The sequence below is a fragment of the Lampris incognitus genome, chromosome 6 (genome assembly GCF_029633865.1).
Source record: "Lampris incognitus isolate fLamInc1 chromosome 6, fLamInc1.hap2, whole genome shotgun sequence".
Classification (NCBI taxonomy): Eukaryota; Metazoa; Chordata; class Actinopteri; order Lampriformes; family Lampridae; genus Lampris; species Lampris incognitus.
In genome coordinates this window covers 57,941,626-57,954,992 of record NC_079216.1, presented here as the reverse complement: position 1 = coordinate 57,954,992, position 13,367 = coordinate 57,941,626, and the positions used below count along the sequence as shown (strand labels likewise).

Sequence of the window (13,367 nt, the reverse complement as noted above, 5' to 3'; positions counted from 1 at the left end):
CAGTGGTCAGAGCCGAAAGTGTCCCGGAGGCGGCTGAGCCAATAACCAGCTATTAGACGAGCTCCGTGTAATGCAACACAACCTGACCCGGATAGAGGGAGACGAGCCTCCCGGTTCTGAGGAACCGAACTGTTTGGTTTCAAAAAGAACCTGCGCTGAACCTGCGAAACGGTGGCGGCGATTTTTATACCAAAAAAGGGGGGGCCCGGGGGGGGGACCCCCACGTCAAACAGCCGTCAGAATGGCTCATATAAACACAAATGCTGTGAGAAGTCTGCCTATAGGGGAACATAATGATGAATGGCGTGCACACTGCTGCGCTATTTTAAAGAAGTTGCACCCAGAGCCCAAATGCCATTCAGTTTTGCGCCATATCCCCATCCATCCATCCATTCATCCATCCATTATCCAGACCGCTTATCCTGCTCTCAGGGTCGCGGGGATGCTGGAGCCTATCCCAGCAGCCATTGGGCGGCGGGTGGGGAGACACCCTGGACATCACACACACACACAGGGACAATTTAGCATGGCCGAGTCACCTGACCTATAAGTGTTTGGACTGTGGGAGGAAACCGGGGCACCCGGAGGAAACCCGCGCAGACACGGGGAGAACATGCACACTCCACACAGAGGACGACCCGGGACGACCCCCGAGGTTGGACCACCCCGGGGCTCGAACCCAGGACCTTCTTCCTGTGGGGCGACCGCGCTAACCACTGCGTCGCCATGCCGCCTGCGCCACATCGGCATCTCACATATTTCTGCGCCCGCGACGCAGCGCGCGGAGTCGTGCGTCACGTTAGTTGTATGTATTTTAGAAATGATCCACGCAGGGATGTGGACGCCACGACGCAACGTCACAACGGGAGTGATTCTCTGCTGTTTACATGGTCAACAACAGCCTCTCCCCTCGCTGCCCTGGGTGGATGCGTCCACGGTGCGTAATACGGGAGCGTTTCTTGGTGACGGGCGCAGCGCAATATGTATCCGAGCAACGAGCCCTGTACACTGAACGGACAACGCTGGCATGCACCGTGCAGCGCAGGGGATCTGCACCACGAGTTGCTGTTCCTGCTTTGTCTCGCCACCAGATTCAGGTAAAAGTTTTCCGAGTTCGTCGGAACTTTGGAGCAATGGGTAGATTTATTATGTAGGGGAGGATAATGTCTTGGCTGCGCACGCCGGGAGAGTTCCGAGCCGAACCACTCTATTTCTTTGACCAGGTAGGTTGACAGCTCATCCCTGACCCCCCGCAGGCTGCGAGCTAGAGGAAAGTGTACTGTAGGAGATTAACCATGTAAATGTCCATCCGCAGCCAACAGGACGCCATCAAACTAATGGTGCTCGAAACTGCGTTTCACACTTGAAGTTGGCGAACGAGGGCGTGCAGTTGGCAGCCTCCTCAACACGGTAAATTTCCTTCTCGTGGGTGATTTTTAGGGATTTGGGTTGTGAACGTGCGTTAAACATATCTCGCTTATCGTTGCGCATCTAAGGGGTCCGGAGAACGAGACAAGCGACAACGTGGACGAAGTTGACGAGAGGATGCCCGGTGACCCACGCGCCGCTGATGAACATGACACCTCAGTCGCCGATGCTGGTGGATTGGACACGACCTCAGATGATGATGATGATGATGATGATGGGATGGAGGATGATCCAACAGAAGTGTACCAGCATGCAGCCCCTCTGTTGTTGGGGGGTGTGCTTTCTCAGTGTGAAGGGTGGGACGAGGGCTGCGTCCCAGGCGGACTGGTAAACGTCCCGGATGACACCTGGAGGGGTCTGGCTGCAGGAGCACCGCGCAAACCGGACATCTGCGCCAAACAACCAGTGTGCAATACGTCTCCAAGCTCGGATGAAGCCACGCAGATGAGTGAAAAAAGGAAAACAGAAAAGAGGCATCTGGCTGCTGTGGCAGATGTTGCTGCTTCCGGGATGAAACGTCACTCGAATCCACGAAGGAGAAAGTCCTTCTCGACTGGCCGCCAAGGTACAAACGAGCTTCCTTCCCACTGCCGTGGCGGGAGTATGGAAACGGGACGGGGAGGGCAGAATAGGCAGGATTCTTTGTTCAATTACACGGCCCATCGCCTTTATTTAATAGAGCCTCTCTTGCCACAAATCATGCATGGGAGAGTAATGAAAACGGCGATAAAAGATTGAGAACCTCTTAAGTCGCTTCACATGCTGGCCTTTTAGGACATTAACTCGGGGAGCATCTTCCGTTACGCGTAAGCGGGTTGGCTTACAGGGGCGGATCAGATAGCTGGTGCTAAAGAGAGGCAGTGGCCTGCCTTGGACCTTTCGCTCATCTCCGGAGCTGCTGATTTACGCGATGATAATCTTATAGTGAGTCGCAGACTTGATGTGAACTGGCAGCAGGGCCGGCCCAAGACTTTTTGGGGCCCAAAGCAGAATTTGATTTGTCCACCCCCCCCTCCGGCTTAGTGGTGCTCACGTCTCGGGTCGGCCCTGATTGACGTTGCTGATGACGTTGCTCAGAAGCCATTTTAACAATGTTTCCCATTCGTTTCTTGGCAGCCCGTGCTCCCACAACCATCAGCTTCTCCATCTCGTCACAAAGGAGTGAGGAGGAAGGTATCTGAACGCCGCCGTTTACAGACGCCGTCTCTCTGAGCGCTTCACCCCCCCCCCTGACCCATTCAGCTAAGTGTGGTTTGTGTCTAGGATGGATAGTCCAGCCAGAGGAGCCGTGCGGTGATGAGCCTGAGGAGACCCCTCTGTGTCAGTGGGTGGTGGAACACCTGCAGATGGCAACAACCCCGACGTATGTTGTTGACCTATATGCCATGTGGCGAATTTCTGAGTGGTAATTTAACTCCCGTGGCGCAAAAATGGACCCATCCACTTCCATTTGTGCACCCTGGGGGTTAGATTTAAATTTGTGTCAGCCTACATGTTTCTGCATTTTACATTGTGTAAGAAACACCAAAACCACCGATCTTCCTAATTTGCAACATACGATCAACTATATAATCTGCTTAGTTCTGTTTTTGGCAGCACGGTGGTGCAGTGGTTAGTGTGGTGGCCTCACAGCAAGAAGGTCCTGGGTTCGAGCCCTGGGGTAGTCCAACCTTGGGGGTCGCTCTGGGTTGTCCTCTGTGTGGAGTTTGCATGTTCTCCCCGTGTCTGCGTGGGTTTCCTCCCACAGTCCAAAGACATGGAGGTCAGGTGGATTGGCCGTACTAAATTGTCCCTAGGTATGTGTGTTTGTGTGCTTGTGTGAGTGTGTGTCAGCCCTGTGATGGATTGGCGACCGGTCCAGGGTGTCTCCCTACCTGCTGCCTAGTGACTGCTGGGATAGGCCCCATCATCCCCATGACCCTGGGTAAGATAAGGGGTTTGGATAACGGATGGATGAATTTCTGTTTTTCCACAAATGTTCTCTCATTAAGCACAAGTGAGAAACGATAAATCCTTTGTGAATTTCACTTTACTGCCGATATTAATTTTCGAAGCGGATGTTTCTATATTGTGTCAAAAGACCTCAAAAACAGCTGTGCTTACTTTGATGCCAGTTAGTGAATAGCTGGTCAGAGAGCTTACCTAACACCCCAGACAGCATCCGGATGTGGGCCACTTCAGGCAATGATGCGGCACTGATGGCCTTCTTCTGGCCCTGACATAATGGATGTGAGCCTGAAGTGCCCCACATGTATAATAGCAAATATGGCCCAAATATGCCAAATCAAAGGTGGGCCTTTTTTTGGCAAAGATGCGGTGCTCTCGGCAACATGTAATCTGGATGTGACCCTGAAGTGGCCCGTGTGGTAAATGGTGAATATGGCCCAAATATCACAAAACAAATATGGGCCACCTTTGGCAACTATGTGGCACATGCGGCATTGCTATGGCTTGGTTCTGGCCCAGATCTGGCAAACAGGAGCGGGCCGCCCAAGTGCCACCATTCCACCCAACGCAATATGTGGGCCGGAAGTGTTGGTGTAGGACGGGTCCGGGCCACAGCAATTTTGCTATCTGGGACATACTTGGTGGACTGATGAATTCATTTTTCCCACAGAAAGCTGCAGTCAGACAAAGCGGCTGAACTGGGGCTGAACAAGCTGCCCACACTCCGCCATTATGGGGATGCTGAGATGAAGAACCAGAGGGGAGGAGGCAAGACGGGGCCCGTCAGTCTAGCTAACGGGATGCCACAGATACCCGCGGTGAAACAGGAGCGCCCAACACTGCAGAAACTACACTACCGGATCAACGACGGATCAAGTTTCATATTGTATCCTCCTCTCATAGGGATACATAATCACCCCGAGTAACAACTCTTGTAGTTGGGAGAGAAGCATAATTCGTTGTCGAGCATATGGTGAACGCTCGTAAAATTGCCTCGTGTTTTGACCTTTGACCCTGACCTGCCAGCTACCCATCTGGTCATGTGGCGGTGTGCCAGAGCCACGCGGGTCTGCCCTGTGGGGGGTTTTACACCAGCGTGTTCAGTGACAGCGACAGCCCCGTTGTCCTCGCTAGCATCACAGCCTTCGGACACGGTACCGTCACTCACCCTCAGAGGTACATCCCACCGTGGGTGTGAAGCCGACAACTATCTATCTATCTATCTATCTATCTATCTATCTATCTATCTATCTATCTATCTATCTATCTATCTATCTATCTATCTGTCTGTCTGTCTGTCTGTCTGTCTGTCTGTCTGTCTGTCTGTCTGTCTGTCTATCTATCTATCTATCTATCTATCTATCTATCTATCTATCTATCTATCTGTCTGTCTGTCTGTCTGTCTGTCTGTCTGTCTGTCTGTCTGTCTGTCTGTCTGTCTGTCTGTCTGTCTGTCTGTCTGTCTGCCTGTCTGCCTGTCTGTCTATCTGTCTATCTATCTATCTATCTATCTATCTATCTATCTATCTATCTATCTATCTATCTATCTATCTATCTATCTATCTATCTATCTATCTATCTATCTATCTATCTATCTATCTATCTGTCTGTCTGTCTGTCTGTCTGTCTGTCTGTCTGTCTATCTATCTATCTACTCTCTCTCTCTCTCTCTCTCTCCAAAGTGAATTCTGTCTTTCTTGCTGTGTTTTTCCTCAGTGGTGTCATCACAACTCTGTGGGACCGGAGCGGAGGACTCACGTGTGATCCAGATGGCAGTGTGACGGAAGTCTGGACCTGGCAGAGCAGCCCGGGTCTGAAGGAAAAGAGACTTGTACAGGTGACGCTTCGACCAGCCACACCTGTTTATGACCACTTCTAACGCGTGGCGGAAGGCGTCTGGTACCGCAGCGCCGTTTGCCGAGTCTGGTTTCCCAGCAGCACCGTGTGCAGGCGCTCTCTGACTAAACAACAAGCTTAAGCCAAATTCATTCATATCTGAATGACACTGCTCTCAAATGTCATTTCATATGTTTTTCTTTGCATCTTTTCTCTTCTAGCAACAGACGCCATCAACAAAATAAATTGTAGAGTCCGTGCTGGTGTAGCGGTCTAAGCATCGGCCTTGTGTCGACGCAGTTGCTCACTGGGGACTGGGGTTCGCGCCCCGGTCTCGTCAGATCCGACTATGGCCGGACTCGATGAAGCAGCAATCATTGGCAACGCTGTCTTCGGGAGGGGGGCGGAGTCGGCTTGTGTTCGTCATGTGAATGCGTCTCTGTGTGTGTCGGAAAAAACAGTGGTTCGGCTTGGATTCGCCTTGTCACGAAAGTGGGGAGGCGTCTCCTTCGAGACTGCCGGCCGGAGAGATGCAGTTGGCGAACACATGCAGTACGAGGGTGGGTGTTTGAACTAAAATAGGGATCGATTGGCCACTAAATTGGGAGAATACAAAGGGAAAAATCAGAAATAAATTAAAAAAATAAAATAAAATAAAATAAATTGTGCGTGCGTGAGCGCGCGTGCGTGCGTGTGCGCATGTCCTTGCCTGACTCACAGCAGCTCAGGGAGTGAACGGCATAACAGTCAACACGCCAGTTACATGTCTGTAGTTCCCCGACAAGAAACCCGTTCACGGGCGCGCGGGTGGCCTGGCGGTCTATTCCGTTGCCTATCAACACGGGGATCGCCGGTTCGAAACCCCGTGTTACCTCCAGCTTGGTCGAACGTCCTTACAGACGCAATTGGCCGTTTCTGCGCGTGGGAATCCGGATGTGGGTATGTGTCCTGGTCGCTGCACTAGCGCCTCCTCTGGTCGATTGGGGCGCCTGTTCGGGGGGGAACTGGGGGGAATAGCGTGATCCTCCTTACGCGCTACATCCCCCTGGTGAAACTCCTCACTGTCAGGGGAAAAGAAGCGGCTGGCGACTCCACATGTATCGGAGGAGGCATGTGGTAGTCTGCAGCCCTCCCCGGGTCGGCAGAAGGGGTGGGGCAGCGACGGGGACGGCTCAGAAGAGTGGGGTAATTGGCCGGGTACAATTGGGGAGAAAAGGGCGGGAAAAATCCACAAAAATGTGAAAGAAAACAGGAGCTGTGGGGCCAAGAGCACCGCAACTTTGCCAAAAAAGGCCCACATGTGATTTGGCATATTTGGGCCATATTTGCTATTATACATGTGGGCCACTTCAGGCTCACATCCATTTTGTCAGGGCCAGAAGAAGGCCATCAGTGCCACATCATTGCCTGAAGTGGCCCACATCCGGAAGCTGTCCGGGTTTGTATTGTTTATTTACATTTCACGGTTGGTGATAAATCCGTGTTTCCGTCTCTTGTCAGGTATCAGACGTGATCTCAGTGTGGTTGTTCAGCGGCACCGTCGCCACCCTCAACTTCCGGAGCCAAAATGAAAGCGTTCAACTCCAGCTCTCCGCCGTGTCCGGCATCACGCCACCACGGGCAACGGTGGGCATCGGGATTGTGTCCGAGATAAGAGGGGATTTACTCTCAGGTGATGAGTTGAAGAGGACTAAAGGTAGTGTGTGTGTGTGTTTCCGCCTGTGTGGTCATGCATGTCTGCAGGCGGAGGGCAGGTGCACCTCCCATGCAGCTCCAGAGCTGATGCACGCTGAGGGGAGGAGGCGCCTCGGTCTTCTTTCGGAGAACAACGGCGTCCCAGCTCTCAGACCCGTAAGAGACCTTTTGAGTGCAGAGATGCTTGCGGTCAGGCGCGGATCTACGGGGTGGCAAGGGGTGGCAGCTGCCACCTCTGGGACACAGTCTTGCCACCCCATTTATAAATCAGATAATATGTTTTTAAAGTATATTTTATGTACATGCATGGCGAAGGTCAATGAGACCCGCACCAAGCTCATCTCAAACAGAAGTCGCCGATTTAGAATCCCCCTCCCCCCTCACAGGCGCGGATCTACGGGGTGGCAGCTGCCACCTCTGGGACACAGTCTTGCCACCCCAGGAAAAAAATCTCTAGATCCGCCACTGCTTGCAGTTGATTCTCAGAGGCAGCATTGATGGTTCAAAGGGTTTTAGATGGAAGACTGAAAGTCGGAGGACTATTGCCACCCGAGAATCTGGATTACCCTGCATGAGGTCCTGCACGTATATCATCTTTTAAATGTCTTGCTGAAATTCCTTTTTACAGTCTGGCTTTTATTTTATTTTTATGGAGCCCCCCCCCCTTTTTTCTCCCCAATTGTATCCGGCCAATTTCCCTACTCTTCCGAGCCGTCCTGGTCGCTGCTCCACCCCCTCTACCGATCCGGGGAGGGCTGCAGACTATCACATGCCTCCTCCGTTACACGTGGAGTCGCCAGCCGCTTCTTTTCACCTGACAGTGAGGAGTTTCACCAGGGGGGCGTAGCGCGTGGGAGGATCACGCTATTCCCCCCAGTTCTCCCTCCCCCCAGAACAGGCGCCCCGACCGACCAGAGGAGGCGCTAGTGCAGCGACCAGGACACATAACCACATCCGGATTCCCACCCACAGACGTGACCAACTTGTCTGTAGGGACACCCGACCAAGCTGGAGGTAACACGGGGATTCGAACCGGCGATCCCTGTGTTGGTAGGCAGCGGAATAGACCGCCACGCTACCCGGACGCCACAGTCTGGCTTTTATGTTTTTACTCCTGTTATTTTTATTATGATAACAATAATACTGATGATGATGATGATGATGATGATGGTGAAGAGGAGGAGGAGGAGGATGGTGATAAGATAATATGTCAGGAGATAGCAGAACATGAGATTCATCCTCACATTGACTGATACAGAGGATGACATTGACCATGTTGACCCCACATCGTGTGGACGGTCGCTACGGTGGAGAGACGCTGTGATAACGTGGCTTTGTTTGTACATAACATAATCCAGCCCAAAGCACTTTGCCCCGGGTCACTTTGGGTAGAACCGCCGGCAAACTGGCGTACTTCCATTCTGTCATGTAATCCACCATGCACGTGATGATGGGTGGCAGGTGCACTCCCTGGAGGTCCTCCAGTTGGTCAAGGAGATAGAGGAGCTAGAGGAACCCACCGCGCCGTGGGGAAGAGGAGGGGGAGGAGGTCGAGGAGGAAGGCATCTTGACAGGGAGCTGAGAAGACTTCAACGGAGAGTTCGCAACATCCTGGGTGCCTGGATGGAGCACCACCACCTGGCCACCGGTACGCACCGTCTCACTGCGGTATGCTTACCGCCTCGCCTCCTCTGTCCAGCTGTGAGCAAGCTGAGACAACAGTTGGTGAGCTTTATATAGTTGGGCAGTGGGAATGTAGGTGACAAAAGTAGGTTACATACACAGAAACGGACCCCAAATTTAAATTCATGCACACATTTTCATTGTTAGTCAGAAAAGTTTGCCCACGTGAGGAACTTGACCCGGTGGGATGCTCAATATTCAATATACAGAGCACAAAGGACGTACAGACGATAGATAGATAGATAGATAGATAGATAGATAGATAGATAGATAGATAGATAGATAGATAGATAGATAGATAGATAGATAGATAGATAGATAGATAGATAGATAGATAGATAGATAGATAGATAGATAGATAGATAGATAGATAGATAGATAGATAGATAGATAGATAGATAGATAGATAGATAGATAGATAGATGGATGGATGGATGGATGGATGGATGGATGGATGGATGGATGGATGGATAGATAGATAGATAGATAGATAGATAGATAGATAGATAGATAGATAGATAGATAGATAGATAGATAGATAGATAGATAGATAGATAGATAGATAGATAGATAGATAGATAGATAGATAGAAAAAGATATGACATAGCTAAAAGTATCTAATTGGCAATCAGGTAAAGGAATTAGGTTGTGATAGTTGTATTGCACTATTGCAGCAGTAGTAGTAGTAGTAGTAGCAATAGTAGTAGTAGTAGTAGTAGTAGTAGTAGTAGTAGTGGTAGTAGTAGTGGTAGTAGTAGTAGAGGCAGTAGTAGTAGTAGGTGTAGTGCACTGCTGGGAAACATGCTACAGTGATGGGAAAGTATATTACATGCAACACAAAAGGAACATTATGTGTGTGCGCTGGAGGTGGGGTGGGGGTTTTGCCTTCTCCCAGAAAAGCAGGAAACTCCTGATTTAGGTGGTTTACAGTAGCTCGTGGTGGCAGAAGTTACTCCATCCCTTCATCTTGCAAACTCAACGCTATTGAATAGTGCTGTGAGGATCTTGTTCACGGTCACCTGTGTCACTCGGTGTCCGTGTGCATTTCTGCACAACCTTTCGCTCTCCTTCAGGTGTCAGGTGTCCCGGCGTGGGGCGGATGCCAGATGCCCCACCGAGAACCAGGCTGGAGAGAGAGGTGCAGTCAGCCGCTCTGCCCTCCCTGAACCCGCCGGAGAAAGAAGGAGATGCTCTGCCAGACCAGCCGGAGGAGGACAGAGATGGGTTACCGGACCTGCCCAAACACCTGCGTGCACCAGCAGACTACTTCCTGAACCCACCATCGAAACTGCCAAGGTGCTCACATCACATCAAGCCACATCACATCACATCACATCAAGCCACATCACATCACATCACATCAAGCCACATCACATCACATCACATCACATCAAGCCACATCACATCACATCACATCAAGCCACATCACATCACATCACATCAAGCCACATCACATCACATCACATCAAGCCACATCACATCACATCACATCAAGCCGCATCACATCACATCACATCAAACCACCCCAGATAGCAGAGAAGCTTTGGCCCAAATATGGCCCACATCTGCAGTTATCTTACAGCCCACGGTTGGCCTTGAATGCCGGCGTTGACTCAGGGTGATGGTGGCTGCCTCAATTCAGCCACATTTGGGCCACATTTGGGCCACATCTGGCCCACATAATATGTGCCATAACCCAAGTCAAGCCCAGTTCATTACATTTGGGCCACGCCTGGCCCACACAACACTTGTCGTAATCCAGGTCAGGCCCGGCTTATGACATGTGGGCCACGCCTGGCCCACAAAACAGCTGCCAGTGCCGTAACTGAGCCATAAGTACCAAAAGCACCCCAGATTAGGCCCAAGTGTGTCTGCTATCTGGGACATCATTTCACATCACATCAAATCCACATCCCGTCAGACCCGTACAAAGAGTTTGCAAGTTTCTTGACAAATTCACATTCAACTTGTCCATCAGATGAAAACTGAGTGTGGGGATTTGAATCCTGTGACACAGAGCTGCCTCAAGTGTACACAACGCCCACATGTTGTAAGACATGATATGGGGGGAGGTCGTTTCATTGTGTTGTAGTGCTCGGTATGTCTCCAGGACGCCCAGAAAACGTACCAAGGAGGAGTCCCGCGCCACCCAGATAGGAACCCCCCAAGTTCACAGCAACGACCCGTTAAAATAGCTAAAATGATCAGTCTGTTTCTTTTTTTGTAACACTTTATAATAACTACACAAATGAACCATTAGTTAAGTATTAGTAACTACTGAATTCATCATTTGTAAAGTATTTGAAAAACATTTGTAAAGTATTTGTAAAGCAAGACATGCACCAATGGTTAGTGTGTGTTAATAGATGTTCATAAATATTTATTAATACTGCGATTCATGATTAATTCATGCACAAATGTACATTTAAATAGTTTGTTAGTCATGTGTTTACACTTTCTAAAGGATCTTGTGATCCTTTAGACTTTTGTGAGTCTCAAGGTGCTGCTGGCCTTTCAGTCTCATGTGTAAATGCTTTGTAAGGCACAGCTAGTCCTCACTTTACATGAGGTCATACAAAATACTTAACTAACAACTAGTAACTACCTGAAATGATAATGAATCGCAGTATTAATAAGTATTTATAAACATCTATTAACACACACTAACCATTGGTGCATGTCTTGCTTTACAAATACTTTACAAATGAGGAATTCAGTAGTTACTAATACCTAACTCATGCTTCATTTGTGTCGTTATTATAGTTTTACCCTTCTTTTTTTCTGTTTTGTTACTACCTAGGTCTTACATTTGTCGTTTTTGCCATCATAAATATCGGTTATGATGTGGCAGGAATGAAGAAAAACACATGAGACCAAGGCGAGTTTGATGTTTATTCCTCAACTCCAATAACCAACTGCAGCAGGAACAACCCTGCCCCGGCGAGCCCGGGAACGTAAACCACGCCCCCAGCTCACAGTCCTGCTGGGTGAGAGGCATAGCCCCTAGTGTCCGCCACACAGCCCCCCCCCCCCCGAACACCCAGAAGGGACTCCTGGAAAGAAACTTAGTGTCTCACTGGAGGCTTAAGCAGCCTGCCATAACGGCTGCGCCGTCCCTCAGCCGAAACAGTAGGTGAAACACAGTCCAAAGCCGGCTGAGAAGCAGAACGCTGAACCCGTGAAGACACTGCCGGGGTCCTGGGAGGAGGACGACCCCGACGGGGAAACTGGGCCGGAAACACAACTTCGCCTGCCACCCTGTGCGCCGGTTTAAGCCTATCAAGCGTGACACGCTCCCTACGCCCACCCATATCTAGCACAAAACCCTTAGGACCCGTCTCAAGAACCCGAAATGGGCCATCGTATGGGGGTTGGAGGGGTGAGCGGTGAGCATCATGCCGTACAAAAACAAAACGAGCCGACATGAGCTCCGCAGGCACGAACGACCGCGGAAAACAGTGGTGAACGGGGCCTGGAACCCGAGTGCTGTCGGACAAAAAAGGATAAACGGCCGGACGGGGTCGAGGAGCGGAACTCCCAGGCAAAAATTCCCCAGGGACGCGGAGCGGCTGACCGAACACCAGCTCAGCGGGTGACGCGTCGAGGTCCTCCTTAGGAGCCGAACGCAACCCGAGCATAACCCAAGGTAAACGATCCACCCAGTTACCATCCGAGAGCGCAGCGCTGCCTTGAGCAACCGGTGAAAACGTTCACACAAGCCGTTAGCCTGAGGGTGGTACGCGGTAGTGCGGTGTACCTGCACACCCAAGTGTAATATTTGCTAGTAATATTTGATTTGCTAATGTCCCTTACGGCTTTCCGTAGCGCCACAACAAAGTCACGTGATGTACGTAACAACGTCAGTCGGAATCCGGTCGGTGAATAAACACCCAGCACGAGAGAAGTCGTCCTTGCTTTATTAATGTTATAAGTTAACATAGCCAGAGGGCACAGATCATTACATGGTGTCAGAGTAGCGGAGTTTAAATACCCAATATGGATTCGTACGGCGTTCCAGCTCCACGGATGGACTGGGAATCGGCGAACTTACCTGAAGCATGGAGACGATTTCGACAAACAACGGAGCTAATGTTCACGGGCCCCCTGCGCGGGAAGAATGAAGAGGAGAAATGCAGCTACCTCCTGCTCTGGATAGGGGAAAAAGGGCGAGATGTGCACAACACTTGGACACTCAGCGGAGAACAAGCCAAGAAGCTAGAAACGTACTACGATAAGTACACTGAGTACATCACCCCCAAAGCAAACCCGATTTATGCCAGATATAAATTTCATGAAAAGATGCAGGGAGAGAGTGAATCCTTCGAACGATTTGTAACTGAGCTAAAGCTCCTAGTCAAAGACTGTGGCTACCCAAATGCCGACGAGAGGGTCAGGGACCGCATCGTGTTTGCCACCAACTCACCCAGAGTGAGAGAAAAGCTACTTAGCCAGGGAGCTGAGCTAACGCTAGAAAAGGCCATAGATGTAGCCCGCTCACACGAGCTAGCAAAGCAACAGCTAAAGTCTATGGGCCAGGGCAGCACACATGAAACGGTGCACGCAATAGGCAGAAAGACTTACAAACCGAACGCACCCAAAGCAGCTAACGCTAACTTCAGACAAAGGGAGGGTAACGTTAGCACCGCCGCTAGGGCGTGTAGCTATTGTGGAGGGCTACACGGCGCTAAAGCCACTTGCCCAGCTAAGGGTAAACAATGCATTAAATGCAAGAAGCTCAATCATTTTGCTAAAGTATGCAAGTCTAGCTCCCAGGGACA

General features: G+C 50.5%; 1 protein-coding gene across 1 annotated transcript in view; it reads left to right on the top strand.

Annotated features, from left to right (window-relative positions):
• Positions 1-8,185: 8,185 nt before the first annotated feature.
• The window catches only part of LOC130114722 (uncharacterized protein C3orf20 homolog), a 33,851-nt gene continuing 28,669 nt past the window's right edge, over positions 8,186-13,367 (top strand). Inside the window, exons 1-2 of the mRNA XM_056282609.1 lie at positions 8,186-8,554; positions 9,663-9,885. Of these exons, the coding sequence (XP_056138584.1) occupies positions 8,530-8,554; positions 9,663-9,885 (248 nt within the window). The 5' untranslated portion in view covers positions 8,186-8,529. The remainder of the gene's footprint in view (positions 8,555-9,662; positions 9,886-13,367) is intronic.